General features: G+C 42.7%; 1 protein-coding gene and 1 long non-coding RNA gene across 5 annotated transcripts in view; one reads left to right on the top strand and one right to left on the bottom strand.

The window, feature by feature from the left end:
- The window catches only part of LOC116217548 (uncharacterized), a 135,373-nt gene that overhangs the window by 79,392 nt on the left and 35,834 nt on the right, over positions 1-20,147 (top strand). The window lies entirely within an intron of this gene.
- Positions 7,813-9,141, bottom strand: LOC146542258 (uncharacterized). The gene has a single exon (XM_085213094.1). It carries the CDS (start codon positions 8,962-8,964, stop codon positions 7,975-7,977), a length of 990 nt encoding a protein of 329 aa, XP_085069220.1. The 5' UTR covers positions 8,965-9,141; the 3' UTR covers positions 7,813-7,974.

The following is a 20,147-nucleotide window of genomic DNA, read 5'->3' as shown; positions in this document are numbered from 1 at the left end:
AGTTTATAGGAGCCATAAAGTTTGTGAAAGATAACTGTGTTTCAGGGATTAGTTTTTATTGTGTGATCACCCTTGTGTGTGTGCTCCAGCAGTTGGATTTCTGAACAAAAATATGGATCGCCTTGTTCTGAAAGGAAGGTGTTAAAGGAAGGAACTGTCTGATACTGTTCTATAAATCCCTTAGGTCTGGTATAAATGTTAAATTTACTCTCATAGCACTCACTGGATTGAGCACATGGAATGTTTTATGCAGAGAACGTTATTTCTGTAATTATAGTAAAACAAAGCTTAGCACTGTAAAGAAAGAAGCCTTGGGAATTTGCAGAAATACAACTGCTGGATATGTCTGTTGACAATAAGCAGTTGACTTTTGTGCATTTCCTGCGTCACCCAGTGGTTAAGCAGGGATATTGAAGTTCAGGTGAGCCAGCCCTTTGTGGCACCAGCGGCCTCATTTTTACTTCTTCACATCTTTTCCTCTCCACTGAGTAAACAGCTAAGCAATTCAGTTTGCTACATTGTAGACTTCTTGAGGCCACTATATATTCATCGGTAGGCTTTAGGACCATTTCCAGTGAGTACCTCATCACCTGTTTTCCTCAAACTTCTGTTTCTTGTTCTATTGAGAACATTCATGTGCAGGTAGAAATAACGGTTCTGATATTTCTAACAGTAATTTATTCTGTTCAAGTGCTGCCTAAAATTTTGTATGATGGGTTTTATATTTACACTATGGTTTTGGCAGCAAGAAGCAGACTTTCTGGTGGAAGGAAAATAATTTTATTTTGCCAAAAACTGTTTTGTCCTTCAAAGAGAAGACACAGTAGTTGCAGGGATTTATATTAAGGGGATAACATGATGTTGTGCACTATATTAACTACCTTTGGGGTAAGGGTAGAGGAAGTAATAGCTGATTGGTTTGTATTTTTGTATAAAATGTTGATAAACTGAGGTGAGAATATGTACTATGTATTATAAGTCTTGCACTATGATGCATTTTAAATACACGTAACACTATGCAATTTGTTATACCATTACAAGGTTTGGAGGATTTGTTGCCAACAAACTGGAGAGTACTAGAAATTGTTATAGGGAGGGATATCAATCTCCATTTGAGGAGCTGAGTTGGTTCTTCTCTATGCTGTTGTGTTTTGAGAAGATTCAAAATACTATTATTTTGAATTTGGCAAAGTGCAGAGTTTTGCACTTGGGCCGGAGGAATCCCAGGCATCCATACAGACTGGAAGGCACAGTCCTTGAGAGCAGCCCTATGGAGAAGGACCTGGGGGTCTTGATAGATGAAAAGCTTAACATGAGCCAGCAGTGTGCTCTTGCAGCTTGGGAGGCAAATGGTATCCTGGCCTCCATCAGAAGACGGGTGGCCAGCAGGGACAGGGAGGTGATTGTCCCCCTCTACTCGGCTCTTGTGAGGCCCATCTGGAGTACTGCGTCCAGGTCTGGAGCTCCCGGTACAAGAAAGACAGGGAGCTGTTGGAGAGGGTCCAGAGGAGAGCCACAAAGATGATCAGGAGACTGGAGCACTTCCCCTATGAGGACAGGCTGAAGGAGCTGGGATTGTTCAGCCTGGAGAGAAGGGGGCTGCGGGGTGACCTCATTGCAGCCTTTCAGTACCTAAAGGAAACCTGCAAACAGGAGGGGAATCAACTCTTTGAAAAGGTAGATAACTTCAGGACAAGAGGAAATGGTTTTAAGTTGAGGGAGGGGAGATTTAGGTTGGATGTCAGGGGGAAGTTCTTTACTATGTGAGTGATGAGGTGCTGGAACAGGCTGCTCAGAGAGGCTGTGGATGCCCCATCCCTGGAGGCATTCAAGGCCAAACTGGATGGGGCCCTGGGCAGCCTGGTCTACTATTAAATGTGAAGGTTGGTGTCCCTGCCTGTGGCAGAGGGGTTGGAGATTCATGATCCTTGAGGTCCCTTCCAACCCTGGCCATTCTGTGATTCTGTGGATATGTTCATTGATTATACCTCCACTGTCTTAAGTTGTGGTCAATGGTCAATTGACCTGAGTGGCCAGTGGCTTGTATTTGCTGTAACACTTTGCCAGACCAAAAGACAAGACAGTTTTGCTGCTCAAGAGGCAAACTGTAGTCCACCAGAGATGTTTTATTTCATACTGGGCAATTCAGATCATTCCAGTTGTTGAAGCTGAAACATTAAGATACAGGAGTATGTATGTGTGTCTTAACTGCGTGTGCTATACAGGGAAAGCAACAAAAGCTTATAAGGTAACAAGATTGACTGAAAACCCTGAGGTGATATCTTTTCATAAGGAAAAGTCTTTCTCTTCAAGTTTATTGCCAATAGAGACTTGCCTTGCATCAACCACACAGCTAAAAGCATGGTCTACCAGGTACTACCTATCCATCTAATGTTTGTAGGATATGGCTGTTTCTGGAAAAAGATAATTACACTGAGCTGAGCTGCACACTGCTCTCAAAAATGCTGATGCATGAAGCAGTGGTGGGATAGATGGGGATACACAATTTTTCCACAATTGCAGTTCTAAGAAAGCTTGAAGAAATGTGTTTTCCCACACTTCTGTTAAGTGGAGAACAAGCTAAATGGCATTTTTGAAATCTTTTTGGGCATTTTTGAATTGTTGTTTTTTTCAGAGCAGATTTATAAGCACTAGTGAGGATCTTGGACAGACTATGAGTGATAAAGTAAGAAAAGTGTTTTGAAGTCCAAATAGTCAGAAGCAGAGTACTGTAAGTACTAAAAGAACAAAGAACACCCAAAGCGACTTCATCTTTTGAAGATTCTGGTTTTCCAGGTGTGGTGAAAAGTTACTTCTGCAGTTATTTAATCTAGAAGTCTTGAATTATTCTTGAAATTTCAGCTGATACTTCCTACACTTTTTAGAAAAAATGTACTTCAGTTGTTTGAAAATGATGTAAGTTTTAAATGGTAGTGATTTGTAATTATTTTAAAAGTATGTGTACTTATAGGTGGTCCAATCATAGTAGCAGAGCTGGGTACAATGTTGCTACTGATTGCTTGTCTTCTTCCACAACACCAGTACCTTTAAAACTCTTATTTGTTATCATTACATAATAACTTCAATTACATCTTGTACACAGCTAGCTTAAGAGCTATATTGCAGTGAGACCACAGATACATGGATTTCAGTGGAAGGCTATTTTTCTGGGTGAGCTCTCAGAGTCCTATATGCACTTCTGCATCTTGTATTGATGTGTGTGGAACTTCCCTTTCACCATTTTTAGTTCCAATATTGGTAGGTTAAAAATATTCTGAATAAGTAAACAGATGCTATAATCATAGTAAATTAGCATAAAGATTCCTTTGCTGTCTTTATTTCCTAAACAGAGGCCTAATTTTGCAAGGGATACTAAAGAAAGGAGAAAAAAGAAAAAATGCATTTGAGATATTGCTAGTATCTTGTTGCAGGTTTAGTCCAGCAACAGAAAGATGTTGAAATTCAGACACTGTCTGAATTACTAGAGAAAGGAGACATTACTTTTTGGGCTTCTATGTATTTTCTTGGAAGCTACGACAAAGATCACAATGCCACTGTTTGATATGGCAAATTACCAACTACAAAACACTTTTTTCAACATAGTCATCACCATTAGCTGTGTGTTTTCACCAGCCATGAGCAAGAACTTGTACGCCGTGCTTTTAACAATCTGCACCAGTAGAGGTGACCAACTATCCCTGCCTTTCCTGCTGAGGCGCACCGTCCACCACCTCATTGTGCTCACATCTGCCAGTTGTGTCTCCATTGACATTCAGCAAGCATTGATGAATGTCAGCGGGTGCAATTTTGTTTACATCGAGGAATTCAATGAAACATCTTTGCTTTGTATTCAATTTCATGTCAGACCCATTTTGTCAGATTGCCCTTCCGCTACCATCTGTCTCACAGCAAGAAAATGGAATGTATTGATGGGAAGACTCAGCCTCTACTCCATACCACCATCTGCCTCTAGTGTCGTGGGCTGAAATCATAAAATAGGAAACACTACTTTTGGAGCAGCTCTGTTAACTCTCTCTGGTTACTCTATTCAAAATCATGTTTACATTGCCATGTCTGCATTTTGTGCTATGATTACTATTACAGTAAAGTCCTTTAAAATATGTTTGATTTAAAATCTGTCTTGAGTTGTATGACTCATCGTTTTCATTATTCCATTCTCAATTCCAATCACAGTGGAAAGATGGAAAAAACCTCTTTTCCTTATACTAAAGGATATAACAATTTTTCAATCGGTTTCAGTATTTTGATTTTTGGTCAGTATTTTCTTAAACTACTTAAAGCAGTTATGCTACAAAAACTAGTTTTATTGTATTATTTATTCCTTCTTTGCACTCTTTTGTAGTTTCGCAGATTGCCTGTAATCTGTAACAGCCAGGGTAAATGTCTTGCATCATTTTCCAATCCTTTTGATAAAGTGTATTTCGTTTCATGAGTGTTGTACTTGCATTTTCTGGGCTTCTAAAACTTGTCCATGTTAAAGGTGCTTTGTGATTATTGAAATTCATAGGTGACTGTGAAGAGAGACATTTTATGGTGTGCTTTTTCCTGCATGGAGCTAGGAGTTGAACTCAATAATTCTTATAAATCCCTTGAACTCAAAGTTATTTGATGATTCTATGATCTTTTACTTGCAAATTAAAGAAATAAAGATTCCTGTAGTCATCTTGCTGTACTTTTCCCTGGAAGTCTCATGAATCTTCCGAGGCAAACCTGCTATGTTTGAAACAACCTGAAGCTCGACTACAATGAATGGAGAGATTCCAATTGATTTTTAAAGAGCTCTGGATTGTGGCATACTTATTTAGAAAATATGTAAGAAATGTATGGCTTGAAGAGGTCTAAGAATCAACAGAAATGGAGACCTATGCTTTAAATGTATTCATTTAAGATAAAAAGAAGCAATAAAAATCAACAGCCATTATGATGTTGCCAAGAATGAAATATATCTAATTAGGGAACTGAAAATTACTTAATTAATGCAGTTTACTTATAGTAGACAAAAAGGGATTACTGTATATCACCTCAACAGAACAGATTTAAAAATAGTTAAATGCTAAGTCCCAAGGCAATTTCATTTTCTCAATGTAATGAAGAAATTTAACGCTTGAATGTGTCCTAGAAATAGTCATCCTAAGGCAATTTTATATTCTTGTTGTTGTGAGGTTTTGATGCATTAATCTGTCCTGGAAATAGTAGTGTTTGGAACAGAATACACAACATTTAAATTAAAGAAGAAAACCTACTTAATTCCATGCCAGCCACCAAGACTCTTGAAATGTAAATTGGAATCTGGAGGAGGAAGAAATGGATAATTCAGAATGGAAAGAGTCAACTTGAACTACTAAATTTTATGGACTCCCTTGGGTGCTAGAAGATACGAGGGGAAAAAGGAAAGAAAAAGTACAAAATGGTACATACTAGTTTGGAAAAAAATTGAGAAAACTTCATACGTTTTAAATGAAAACAAATGAAATGTATTTTGAAAAGTGAATTGTTTTGATAGATTTTGTCCTCTTTATACACATAGAGTTGCATAGCAAACCTGCATCAGGTTAGTGATCTGTGTTTGATCACAGAAGGACAGAAAGGCTTGGGTTGCAAGACAACTTAGAGCCCAATCAGCTCCAACCGCCTGCCATGGACAAATGAATTTAAGCAGAGGAAATAAAAGCAAAGAGTCATAGAATCATGGAATGAATCATGGAATCACAGAATTGCTCAGGTTGGAAAAGACCTTAAAGATCATTGAGTCTAACCACAGTCTGACCATACTACCCTAACTCTAACAACCCTCCTCTAAATCATGTCCCTGAGCACCACATCCAAATGGATTTTAAACACATCCATGGATGGTGACTCAACCACCTCCCTGGGTGCTTAACAACCCTTTCTGTAAAGAAGTTTTCCTGATATCCAACCAAAACCTCCCCAGCGCAACTTGGTGCCATTTCCCCTCATCCTGTCACCAGTGAGAAGAGACCAACCCCGCTCTCGCTGTAAGCACCGTTCAGATGTAGGAAGAGAGCAATATGTTCTCCTCTCAGCTTCCTTTTCCTCAGACTGAATAGCCCCAGTTCCTTCAGTCTCTCCTCTGGGAGAGGAGATATATGGATATATGGAGGCATATTCTCCAAGCCCTTCACAAGCCTTCTTGCCCTTCTCTGGACCTGCTCCAGCACCTCAGTGTCCTTTCTGTACAGAAGTTCCCTAAACTGAACGCAGTACTCGAGATGAGGCTTCACCAGTGTGTCATGGTTTCATGATTTTTGGTTATCAGTATTCCACATCATAACATCATGTAATACACTGGGGATTTGACTGCTGATGCTCAAGTTCCGGGTGCCTGTCCGGAGGAGAAGAAGAACTAAATTTTCCCAGGGGGCTTTGCGGTCAGCGAGGAGATACAACTCCCAGCAAGGTCACCTGATGCTCTCTTCTTTGCCTGCGCTGCTTCGCTTGCGCTTCTCTGCCTGCGCTTCTTCATCGGCTCAACTGGACTGCACTTCTCATCTCAGCATTGTGGTGAGGCCGATCCACCTTCAATTTCACACACTCTCCCTCTCTCCTTACATTCTGCTGATACCATATTTAGTAAATTAGTTTGTTTCACCTCAGATTGTTGCCGCTGTTTTCAATTATTTCGGGGGCCCCTATTTTCCTTTTCTGGAGGCACGGATCCGCGGATCCCTCCGCCCTTCTAGTCACGGAACCGGGCCGAACCAGCCCGTAAACCGTTGACACAGTGCCAAGTACAGGGGCAGGATGACTTTCCTAGTCCTGCTCACCACCCCATTCCTGATACAAGCCAGGATGCCATTGGCCTTCTTGGCCACCAGGGCACACTGCTGGCTCATATTCAGCCGGCTGCCTATTAGTGCACCAAGGTCGCTTTCCATCAGGCAGCTTTCCAGCCACTCCTCCCCAAGCCTGTAGGGTTGCCTGGAGTTGTTGTGACCGAAGTGCAGGACGCGACACTTGCCCATACTGAAACTCATACAGTTTACCTTGGCCCACAGATGCAGTTTTCTGGTTGGTGGAAGGATGGAACTGACTGGAAGGCAGGCAGATTGTTCTCTTTGCTCCCTGGTGGATCAGAGTCAAAACCTCAGTCTTCAGAAACTCTCTCATATACTTGATGTTTTAGTTTCAGTCCCAAGTAACTCACATTTTTACTATTATAATTAGTGAACTATGTTTGTTTTCCTCTTTGGATCGTTGCCTGTGTTCTTTTTCCTCTAGTTTCCTTTTATTTCCTCTCTGCCTTTCCTCTTCTTTTTGGGTGGTTGGGCCAGTGGGCCAGCTGACCCCATCACAGATAGAGATGCAGAGATAAGAGCTTGCGAGTGTGAAACACGTGCTGCAGTTAAGCAAGCCACATGAACTGGGAACTAGCAGGTGTTCTGCCTGAGTGCATGGCTAGGCTGCTATTGAAAATAGCCCTACTTGCTGGTATTTGGTCTGCCTTCACCCGCCACTCATTTGATGCCACTCACAGTGGCTCTGCAGCTCACGCCTGCAGAGGGACCACGAGAAGGATTTAATGGTGGCACGTCCACACCGGGTGCTGCGAGCACCGGCTCTTGCGTGGCACAGTGTGGGGTGTGGGCGTGAAGGGCGAACCGTCTGGAGAGATGGGCACTGGGAACAACACGTGCTTCTGCGTCTTTGTCTTTTATTGGGAGTGAGTGTATGTCGCAGGGCGGCCCCGGCTCTCTTGCCGGTGAGGCAAATAAGGCGCGGATTCCTTCGCTGGTGCAGAATAAAAGGCATTTATTTTAGGTGTTACCACGTTTTATCACCGCGCAACTCAACCGTTTTTCCGCGCAGCCAAGACTGGTTCCATGCGGGGGTTAGGCGCCTTGTGGGTGTGTAAGTCTGGCGATTGTAATTGTTGAGCTTTATCACTTTTAACAATTAACAACGACCTTCTTTATCCCACCAATGTAAGCCCCGCTAGAAGCGCCGGGGGCGCCGCCTCTTGCAGGGCGGAGGAGCGCGCTGGGCGCTGCCGGCCCTCCTCTTCGTGGGGCGCCGGGGCCCCCCAGCCGAGCGCTTCCTGCCCCGGCCGCGAGCGGAGGGGCCGCGGCTGCGGCGCTGCTCGGAGGGACCGGCTGCCTCGGGACCCGGCTCCTCGGCAGGACCTGTGCCGAGGGCCCCGCTGGACGTGCCGGGGAGCTCCTCCGCGTCGGGACCCGCGGAGCTGCCGGAGGGCACGGCGCTGGGAGCGACGGTGTCTCGCGGGGAGGCGGCGGGAGCGGACGGGGCCGCGGGGCCGTCCTGCTGCTCCTGGGCAGCGCTGGGATCTTCGATGCCCAGCAGCCTCCGGGCCTCCTGGCCGCACCGGCTCTCGACGGTTGCGATGAGGCCGTCGATGAGCGGTGCGGAGATGGGTCCCAGGGCGTGCTCTGTGCACGCCACCAGGACGTCCCTGTCCGGCCCCACCTGGCACAGGAATGCCACGATCATGCTCTTGAGCCAGCTGATCTTCCACCAGCGCAGCTCCCCGTTGCGGCGCAACTCCTGCTCCAGCCAGGGCAGCACCGGGTCGAGGATGTCCCGTCGCCCCCTGAAAAGTGCCGCCCACTCCTCCAGCAGGAGGCCGCCCACTCTCTCCGGCTCCGCATCCGTGGGCTCAGGGGACAGTGGTGGAAGGGGTGCGAGGAGGTCCTCGTCGGTGTCAGGGACCGTGGCAGTGGTGGTGCCGAAGCCGACGGGCACCGGCACTGCGGGCGGGGAGACGATGCAGTCCACGTACTGATTGTCTCCCCGCACAGAGACCCGGATGGTCTGCATGGCCGTCCTGCACAGCGGGCAGCTGTCCCTCAGCCTCGCCCACCGCTGGATGCAGCCAAGGCAGAAGGTGTGATTGCAGGGAATCACACAGGCCGTGTCCTGCCGCACATCGCGGCAGACAGGACACGACCACGCCTCCTCTGCAGCCATGGTCTTCTCGCTGCAGGGGCCGGGAGAACCGAGGATGACGAGTTGTTCTCCTTCAAGGCAGCTGCAGAGGTGGTGTCTCGCCCTGCAAGAGGAAGGGAGGTCACGGTCACTGGCTGTCCCAGGGTGTGGAAGTCCTCCGCAGCCCCCTCCGCAGCAGAAAGCCCTCCCAAGCCCATGAGTGGGCCGTCTCGTGCTCCCCGCTGGCACAGGGCCAGGCTCCCCACGGCTGCCCTGAGGGACCCAGGTGTCCCCGCACCACTCACCTCCGCTGCTGCGGGTGCGCTCAGTGGGGTCCCGGCTGCCTGCACTGGGCAGGGCCGGGGAAACAGGAGCGATACTGCGGGGTCAGGCACTGAGATGCTGCGAGCAGCCCCAGGCACGACCCGGCACAGCACAGCCAAAACCTTGCTCGACCTCCAAGCCTCGCAGAGCTGCTCAGCACGGTCCAGGAACGAGCCAGACTGAGCCAGGCTCTGCCGGCACCCCACTATGAGCAGTGAGGGCAAAGCTGTCACAATCCGTCACCCGGTGATGTCACAGCCTGTTGCTCGGGGACGTCGCCATGGGCTGTCCGCCCCCACAGCACCCACCCTGTTTCAGATATTACCTCCTTTTCCTGTTCCTGATTTGCTGTGCCTTCCCCTTCATTCCTGTCCACCTTTTATGCTCGACATTTGACATTAATGCACAGGCCTTTCTTTTTCTCTGATTAAACCAACTCTAACTGTTCATGTATTTCCTCTGTTTTGTCAGTAGTAAATTGTGGATTTTTCATTAATGCGTTACGTAGAAATTGGGTTTGGCATTCTCCTCTTCCTGCTTCAGGAATGCCGTTTCAAATGTTCCCTCATTGCTTTTCTGTCAGCACTCTCCTGGTGCTTTTCAGGATTATCTTCCATTCTCACTTTGGGAATATCTTTCTTTCTGAGTGCTGCATCCCACCTGTAGGGACTGAGTGCAGGTAAGATTCCTGAATTCCTTTGGGATGGCTTGATGTGAAATAACACTCATGGTCCAAACATAAACATCATCATTAATTGGAAATTTACATAGAACATCTTGTAGGCCTTGGCCCCTCTTACTAGTATATCTAAGTTGTGCAGTTTTATGGGAAATCGAGTTAAGCCTTGAGTTACTTAACTGTTGGGAAATCTTGCAATAACGAATTTAAGAGGAAAGAGTGAATACGGGAAAGGGGTGTAGGAGGGATGGAGAGAGATTGTCAGTCCTGGATCCAGCGTCTGACCTGCGAGTGGGGTGTCAGGCGTGGAGGGAAAGAGCCCCCCCTAGACTTGTACATGTCCTTACCTATAGGCCCCAGTGTAAAGCCTGAGCCTGGGTTATGACTGCATCACGTGCTGGCTGATAGGAATTTGACCCGATCTGCAGAGGGTTTGCCCAGGTGACCGAAAGCGTGCGTGACTCAGAGTCCCAGAAATCCTGTGCAGCTGTAAGCTATGCCGAGTGCCAGAAATGTGCAGCTGACGTACCAAAGGGTTGTGCCATTGAAGTACATCCAAACAACTGGCAGCTGGATTGGGCTACTAGGATTGAAGTTTCACAGGTAGGTCTGGACGGGCAACATAATGGTGAATCGTCTTTGACTTGGTGGGCACATGATACAGCTAGGAAGAGATAAAAATAGAGATGGACTCGGGACAACGAACATGGGTGGTATTGCATAGATTATCCATGTGTGTGTCGTGGTTCTATGACTTTTGTTAATGGTATTCCACATCATAACATCATGTATTGCACTGGGAGTTAGAGTTAATGCTGCTGTTCTGTGGATTGTTGATAGTTCTGTTTCCCTGTCTCAGAAGAGAAGAAGCGTATGACAGCTCCCAGATTTCACTGTTCTGTTTCTGTTTTGATTGAATCATGGAATCATAGAATAGCTCGGGTTGGCCTGACACTTGTCCCTGTTGAAACTTCTACAGTTAACCTTGGCCCATCAATCCCGTCTATCCAGGTTCCTCTGTAGTGCCTCCCTCCTCTCAGGCAGATCAACACTCCCTCCCAACTTGTTATCGTCTGCAGACTTACCGAGGGTGCACTCAATCCCCTCGTCAAGATAGTTTATAATAATGTTAAATAGAAGCGGTCCCAGTACCAAGCCCCGGGGGACACTGCTTGTGATCAACTGCCAACTGGATTTAACTCCACTGACCACAACTCTTTGGGCCCTGCCATCCAGCCAGTGTTTCAGCCAGCAGTGCGTATGCCCATCCAAAGTCTTGGCAGCCAGCTTCTCCACGAGAATGTTGTGGGGGGCAGTGTCAGAGGCTTTACTGAAGTCCAGCTATACCACATCGACAGCCTTACCTTCACCCGCTGAGCAGGTCACCTTGTCATAGAACGAAATCAGGTTTGTCAGACAGGATCTACCATTCATAAACCCATGCTGACTTGGCTTGATCCCCTAGTTGACCTTTAATTGATCCATGATAGCTACTGAGATTATCTATTTCATGAGTTTCCCTCACACCAAGGTGAGACTAATAGTTCTGCTGTTTCTGGGATCATCCCTTTTGAAGGTGGGCGTCACGTTTGCCAGTTTCCAGTCCACTGGGACAATCCTGATGAGCCAGGACTGTTGAAGGATAATTGAGAGTGGCTTGGCATCCACATCCACCAACTCTCTCAGCTCTCTAGGGTGAAATCCATTTGGCCCCATGCGCATGTGAGCAGCCAGCTTTCAGAGCAGGTCCAAAAACATCTGATCATGGTTTATGCAGGGGCTATTCTGTTCCCCATCCCTCTCTGCCAGTGCAGGGGACTGTGTTCCCAGGGAGTAGCTAGTCTTACTATCAAAGCATGAGGCAAAAAAGTCATTAAGCACCTCAGCCTTATCCTAATCCTTGATCACCAAGTTGCCCTTGGCGTCCAACAAGCGATGGAGATTCTACGTAGCCCTCTTCTTACTGATGATGCATTTATTTAAATATTTATTGTTGTCCTTCACCTTTGTGTCCAAGTTCAGTTGTAGTCAGGCCTTGGCCTTTTTAATTTTCTCCCTGTACAGCTTCACTAAGGACTTGTAATCGTCATAAGTTGCTTGCCCACTCATCCAAAGACCATAAGTTTCCTTTTGTTCCTGAGTTCCAGCCAAAGGTCTCTGTTCAGCCAGACAGGCGTCCTTGCTGGTTGGCTTGTCTTTCATGACTTGGGGATTGTCAGCCTCTGCGACTTTAAAATAACTTCCTTAAAGTATTCCCAGCCTTCCTGGGCTCTCATGCCCTCCAGAAATACCTCCCAAGGGACTGTCTCAACCATGGTCTGAAAGAGACCGAAGTCTGCCCTTTAGATGTCCAAGGTGGCAGTTCTATTGACTCCTCTCCATGGTTCAACATGAGAAATCTTACATCTCGTGATCGCTTTGCCCCAGACAAACTCCAATCTTTACATCCCCCACAAGACCTTCTCTGTTAACAAACAGCAGGTTCAGGATTTTACTTCCTGTTGTAGGCTTCTTCAGCTGTGTCAGGAAGTTGTCTCCTACACACTCTGGGAACCTCTGGGGTTGTTCCCCTTTTGCTGTATTATAATTTCAGAAGATGTCTGGGAAGCTGAAGTCACCCACAAGAAGGGCTTTACACTCTTTTCTTTCATAGAGTAAATGCAGAAGTGCATCTGTTGTGCTTTTCTTCACCCTGAAAGCTGAAATTTTTAAGTGTTTGGGGATGTGAGCTGTTAAAACATAGCATTAGTCTAGTTATATGATATGCATGGGCTAAATTGTAGTTATTTATTTAACTTTTGTATTCACTCAAATACTTTATTCTTTGTCTTTATTTTACTTTGTTCTATTTAATTACCCCCCTTTATTTTTTCTGACTATAGGGAGGAGCTTGAGAGTCTATTCACTATAATTGTAACTATAAAAAAAACAATTCTGAACATGTTGCAGGGTGCTCATCTCCTTTAGTATTATAAGTCTGCCATATAGATGTCTACCTGAGTCTGACGTGTCAGAGCAGTGAAAAAGGCACTTGATCTATTTCTTGGTTGTCTGCTTCAGATGCTAGAAATACTTTCCTCCTCTATACAGGAGTTTGGAGGATTAGATGTAAGTTTTCTGAAGATATGTATTTGACTAGATGAGTCCTGTATTTTCCATCTCTTCCTCAGGAGATTTGTTTGAGGCTGAATACTACGTATTCAAATCTGTTGGAACTTTGGATGTGTTATAATGCTTAAGCACTCATATAAATGTGGTAATGAATACCTAAAGAACACAACAAAATTTGTGACTAATGTGATAGGCTTTGTATAAATAATAACTGGATGCAGACATTGCTCTGATGGATTTGGCTTACGTTTACAGTTGTCTTTGTTGTGCCATTTGGCAAAGGAAAGAAAGCAGGTCATTTGTAAATGCCTACACAAAATTTGAACACTTGTGATCTGTTTACAGCATATGTGCTGATTGAGTGTGATTACAGGAATAGATGGCTTGAGTACCTCTGCAAAATAACAAACATGCATTAGTTATTCACAAAATATTTCAGATGTCATACAAGGAACTGGCAGAACAGCATTTTGAAAAGTGGTTTGAAAGCTGACTGAATTGTTCATTAGTAATAATTTCTGCCTGAACTTGTGTTTTTTTTTCTTACAAATAATTAGTAAATAATTATAGCTGTTAACTAACTTTGGAAAAATTTCACAGTGCGTGGTAAATAATTTAGAAGGAGTTTTTCTTTTTGGTTATACTTAATATTATTTTACAGCAATTTTTTCTTTTCATTGTTGGCTAGTACAGTTTAGGTTCCTTATGTTCAGACTGTTGTGGACAGTCTTAGAGTATTTGGAAAAAAAAAAAAAAAGACCTAATTTATATTTGAGAGACTTATTTTGAAATAGAATCTGTAGCAACCGTGATGTAATTTCCTGTTATTTTGTAGAATAACTGTTATGCTGTGGTCTGTTGTCATCAGGGTTGTTCTGATTGCCCCTGCTTTTTTTTTTTTTTTAAATTGGGTTTATTTCTTAATTGGTAATACAGTGTTTTTGTTATACCACAAGCATATAACATTAAAGGGCTATAATCGTGAACTTCAACAGTATTGAAACCCTTACTTAGAGGTGTTTTGCAAAATTCTGTCCATTGTATCAATCCTATGAAAGCAAAGAAATTCACTGTAAAATAAGACAAATAAATCTTTGCTTTTGGAAACTTCTAGAGATACAGTCAGCCTTTATTGTGATGCATTAGTTGTGCTCCTTTTTTGTTTGGGATGGACATAACTTCCTTTATGCTTCGTCATGCTAGTTCTGGATTCTTGGCTATGAGAGTGTGGATTACATTCCAGTGTTGTGGCTGTGGCTGTTTATCACTGCCACACAGCAATTAACCTGGACAAGAAGCAGGGAGAGGACAGAGCCAGGACAGCTGTCCTGTCATGGCCAAAGAGTCTATGATTCTGTTAAAGGAATGAATGTTCTACCTCGTGTAATGTTGTTCCCAGCAATAGATGCTGAGGGAGAGAAGCTCTGCTTCCCATGAAGGACATGTGGTCACAGCCTCAGGTCGCACCGAGGATCTGTAGGTCAGATGCCAGAAAGAACTTCATGGAGGGGGTGGTTAGGCCTTGGAATGAACTGCCTGGCCAGTCGGTAAAATTGCAGTCCCTGGAGGTGTTTGAGACATAGGTCTGGCACTTGGTGGTCATGGATTAATGGTGGACTTATCGTAGAATTATAGAATGGCTTGGGTTGTAAGGGACCCTAAGGATCATGTAGCTGCAATACCACAATACCTCTGCTCTGGGCAGGAATGTCTCCCACCAGATCAGGCTCCCCAGGGTCCAGTCAACCTGCCTTTGAACACTTTAGGGATGGGGCATCCACTGTTTCACCGGGCAGCCTGTGCCCAACCTCTGAGTAAAGAATTCCTTCCTAAAATCTTGTCAGAGAGTTATCTCTACATCCGTCTGTGTCCGTGATGGGAAGACAGCAGGCCCACAGGCCCAGTGGTCCTAAAAGAAAAAAAAAAGGGGGGGTCAGAGGGCTGGGGATGGTGATGCCGATGATTTGTGGGCCGGTTTGGCCCTGTTCTGTGACTAATGGGGCAGGGGTCCCACAGACCCACACCCTGGGAAAGGAGGAAAGGGAAAAAAAAGGAAAAGATAGGGAGATGGGCCTAAAAACAAAGCAGTTGCAACGATCTAAGAAGGAAAGTTATTTTACTAAATATGATATCAGAGTGCAAGATAGCACAATATGATACAGTATAATTGGAACTGAGTCTAATAAATCAAATAAAATGAGAGAGTGTCTGAAATCGAAAACCTTACTCTGAAATTGAAAGTGAAACAGCTGGGGAGCACATCGAACACACAGCCAGGCAGCGAGAAAGAGACGGTCTTGTGACTGTGAGAGGAGTTTTACCTTTCCCTCTGGATGCAAAGTCCTCTGGGGTATGTAGCTCTTCTTCTTTTCTGAGAACCAGGTACCTGGAAAATCAGCAGTCAATGGAAGTGGGGCATTAACTTTTTAACTCCCAGTGTTTTACATGATGTTGTGATGTGAAATACCGATAACAAAAATCATGACACTTTTGGGACTGCTAGGTGGTGGTAGAACCTAATGATCTTATGGGTCTTTTCCAATTTAAATAGTTCTGTGATTCTAAGTGGCTAAAAATCTGCCAGTTCATGATCAGTAGTGAATACATTCTTTCTTTGCTTTGGTTCTGCCAGCAGTTTTTAATTTGCCTACTGAGCTCTCTGTGTCTCAATCCACAATTCTTCTTGCTCTCTATTTTCTGCACATCCAGCAGGAAAGAGGAATGAGTGAGCAGCTTTGTGGATGTCCGTTTGCAGAGATCAGTGCACAACATAGACATATTTGCATGGAATTAAGTTTCTTTTTTAAGCCTATCCATCTTATAAAAAGCAAAGTTCAATTGTGAAGAATATGTTAGAACTCTGTTTTATTTTGATACTTTCCTTATTATTTTTTATTTCACTGGAATGAGTAGTGCCATCAGTGTAGAAAATGCTTTAGTATAGGATTGTGCTGAGAACTTTTTTTTTAGCAGATCATTAAAAAAATATGAGAAATTGCATGTCAGATTCAACAGGGAAATTACAAGGTAATTTAAACTGTACCTTTTATTGATAAATAAGCAAGCTGCTTTCTTCTTACAGAAGGATGTTTCTCATTATCCCTCTTACAAGAAACATTTCAGAAATATTTCCAAAAGATAAACAAACAAAAAAAAATCCATGCATGTTCTTTATCATAAGCCTCTCAGTTAAACTTGCAATTAGTCTTCATGTGCACACTGAATTCTGATGAAAAATCATAAGCAAAGATAATTGACTGGGAGAGCAGGGGCAGTGAACCAAGAACAGCAACAATAGGATCAGATTGGAAGGCTGCATCAGGTTGGAAGGTCATACTTGCATAGCTCAGTGAGGGACTCAGGAATTGTTGTTGAAAATATATGGCTGTGGAGACATTCTTCAGCATACTGAAGGTTTCCTTTTTTTTTTCAGCCAGTAGAGAGAATTACTCTCATGATTCCGCTCGTATTCAGTGAGGGAAAAGATTCTGGACTGTGTTCCAGGTGCCCATCCATACAAGCTCCATGCAAGTATTGCAGTCCTATCAGAAACATCCTGATACTTGAGGAAAATACCTTTGCTTAAACAACTGTATTAGAGGAGCCGTGTAAAATAAATGTATATTATTTTTGACTCTTCCCATTATTGTGTTCTTTCAAGTGGCCAAACTGAAGATCTTCTGGAAACAGTGTGACTAATCGTCTGTGGCAGGAGGCTCTTGCTTTTCTTGGTCTTTTTAAAACTGAAGCCTTTTAAATCAAGTAGTTCTTTCCAGGAATTCCTGCTTTCTGTCTCATGGCATCAGTCGCATATTGCAAACTGTACATGGCATATAGGAAGAAGTTGTGGTGTCTCTTTCTCTGGAGATATTTAAGACCCATCTGGATGCTTTCCTGTACAACCTATTGTAGGGAACCTACTGAAGTAGGGAGTTAGGCTTGATGGTCCCCAGGCATCCCTTCCAACCTCCATGATTCTATGATCTATGAGAATTTTAGCCTTCTTCAGTGATAAATACAGAAAAAAATGCCCGAGGTCTTATAAAGTGTTACTGGATAGTTTGTTGCTCGAGTCTAATTGTGAGTGTAATTTGAGAATAAGAGACACCTGATGTTGTTGTTAATAGAAAAATAAATCTTCTTGGTTTTGTGCTTTTGAAGTGCTTTAGTGGGTAAGGAAAGTCTTTAGATGATCTCTTCTCTTGTTCAACATATATCAACTGCAGTGCCATGCGTACTTTTGCTAAATGGAGCAAAGTTTCTGCACAGTCTGAAATAATAAAACTGTTATACTTCTGCCAATCTGTATATTCACTATGTACACTTCTCTGTCTGATCTAGTTATCAAAAATTTCTTCAGTGGAGAGAAACAACACTTCTGAAGTGCAGGTCTTGTTATGAAATTATTCATAGAAACAAATTTGTGGGTCACATTCTCCCTGCTAACTGTGTAGTGGCACTAAGTAGTATGGTCAAGTTTCTTCCTTCTGGGGGGCCTCAAGGAGATATATTTCACCTCTGTCTGTACTCTTTTAGTGCAGTTCATGTTAACAACTTTGTCCAATCTTTTGGGTTATACGGACCCTACCTTTTATCTTACCTATTTTGCAGTTACTTGTGATCCATTTTTTTCAGTTTTCTAAGTTCATATGATCACACTTTTTTTCTGAACTAGGTGCTTAATTTTAGATATCTGTATTTAGAAATGATAGCTAACACTTTAGAGCAAACCAATAGTAGCTCTGAAGCTTTCCCTAACCCACACCACCCCCCCTAGCAAACTTCCCTATTTCCTTCACCAGACTTTGGAGGGTCAGGCTGCTTAAGGTCAGAGAGATGCTGCTTTTTTAAGGCCATATTACCTGGCTGTCAGAGATATTCTTGTTTGTTGTCTTGGACAAAAGAAAGCTAAAGAGGTATTTAATGGGTAAGGCTTTTGCTGCTGATGAGATAGATGTTAACACAAGCAATGTACAGTAAGCCATTTCCTTCACCATCACAAACTGCATTAGCTGCATAATCTAAGGGCAGTGTTTTGCTTTGACAGGAAATGGGAGCAGTGTCACATTAAGGGGATAGGAAGAAGGTTAGAATTTGTAGAAGCAAATAACCTTTATTTCACTGGTTCAGGTTTTTATCAACCTGACATTTTTTAAACTTTTCCATGCACTTGTATGCTTATGCATTTCTTTAACATCAATTTTATTTCATTTTACAAAAAAATAATCAGGAACCTGAAATGTAAAAGGCTGAGTAACAATGAATACAGTCAATGATACTGTTGATTTCCCTTGGCACAGTGAGCAAACTGTGTACAGTATATGAAAGGCAGCTGCAGAAGAGAGTAAGTTAATCAGGTATAACATTGTCCTGTTCTGTTTCTGAACAGTAAGGAGTGTATGTGAACTTTTTGCCTTCAGTAAGATTTTCCCAGAATCAGTAATTTGAATTTAACTATGTTCTGTAAATGACTGTATTTGGAAACTCCAGATAGTTATTAAGAAAGGAATATATGTATGAATGGTTTTTCTCTCTTTGAATTTTGTATGTGACTGTTCTTTATGTTCTTAATTTTAATGTGAAAATGGTATTAGCTGTATCTTTCCTCCTTTCTGTACATCTCAAATTCAGTTCTTGAACTAGCTAGTGCTTTTGTTTTTTTCACTTCAGTATTTCTCATTGCTATCCAATTAATCAGTCAATGGGTGATATTTTAATATTTGTTGTTGTTAACACTGACTTTTCTTTATAATCTAATGACAGAACAGTCATTTAAGAAACGCATACCAAATTTATCAGAAAGTTGTCCAGTTCCACTAGAGTTGGATTATGTGTATGAATTAGGGTCTTTATGTATGAAAAGCTGGAGAATCTAGCAAGAACATGAAAACAGAAGGCCTATGCAATGTAGCATCTATCAGGTGATGAGCATAGGAAGCCATGTTGTTGTGCTATTTCTTCTTCTATGACTGTTTAGTTTTCTGGCTGTGTATTCGTAACTGTTAGTGTCTCTTTTTACATTATAAATTGGCCATTCTGGAATGAATTTGAAACCTACTGAAATATTACTATTATTTCATTATATTTTGGATCATAAGCTACAAGATAACGCAAAGATAAGGAAATAAATTCACAATCTCTAGACTGCATTTATTCATCTAATATAACATCTGCCATCAAAGTTTTCATGTGTGGCTTTCTCTTCTGTACCTGACAAAAAAGAAATATTTTACTGTGATTCACGTTAACATCACAGCAGTGTTTTTTTTGAGGGTTTTTTTTTTTTGAGAATTAGTGTTAGGCTGATCAGAATAAGAAATGAGAGCACTACACTGTCATCTTTTTTCTGAATTTGATACATTAAATTACATGCCATATTTCATTTTTTTCAGAAGCTAGATTATACAGATTCATTAATCTAAACCAGAAAGAAAAAAAGTCATGTTATTTTATTGTTCTTAACAGATTAGTTATGTAACTTTTTTAACAAATAATTTTCTGGTAACGTGTGCCAAAAATAATGCTTTTCATAGATAAGGGTGCATGAGAAAGTCAGATATTTTTCGTACTAATATATTCAATTTGCTGGAATCATTGTGTATTATCTGCTGAAACTTAGTATGGAAAAGAAAGGATGAAGTATTGTCATTTCACTCTGAATCAGAATAACACAACTTTGTGCTAATTTTTATTATTTTTTTCCCCCTGGAAAGTAGTAATTTCAAAGATGTTCACAGAAACAGTGATGGATTTACCTTGTAGATATTTTATATTAACTTTCCATTAATAGCAGAGTTACTTACGCTTATCAAAATTCTTTCTGAATACAACACAGTCTTAAATGTGTGCCTGTTAATGTTCTTCTGAGGTAAATTTCCTCTCATCAGTTCCCCCCGATAATAATCTTGTGTGCATGAAATTACAAGCTCTGAGAAATAAAAATGTGAGGATCTACTAGAGTTTTTATTTTATATTCTTACATTTTAATTGTTTCATTTTGCAGAAGTTGAGAAATGTTAAAAGGGAAGTTTTTTGATGGAAGTTTTTTACTGAGAGAGGTGCTGAAACAGGTTGCCCAGAGAAGCTGTGGATGTAGTTATGGCCAGGTTGG

Source organism: Meleagris gallopavo, chromosome Z (genome assembly GCF_905368555.1).
Source record: "Meleagris gallopavo chromosome Z, MGAL_WU_HG_1.1, whole genome shotgun sequence".
NCBI lineage: Eukaryota > Metazoa > Chordata > Aves > Galliformes > Phasianidae > Meleagris > Meleagris gallopavo.
The sequence above is the reverse complement of the archived record's forward strand: the minus strand, read 5'-3'. Positions and strand labels throughout refer to the sequence as shown.

Coding starts and splice junctions, on each gene's coding strand:
- LOC146542258 (XM_085213094.1), bottom strand. CDS start 8,964: ATGGCTGCAGAGGAGGCGTGGTCGTGTCCTGTCTGCCGCGATGTGCGG.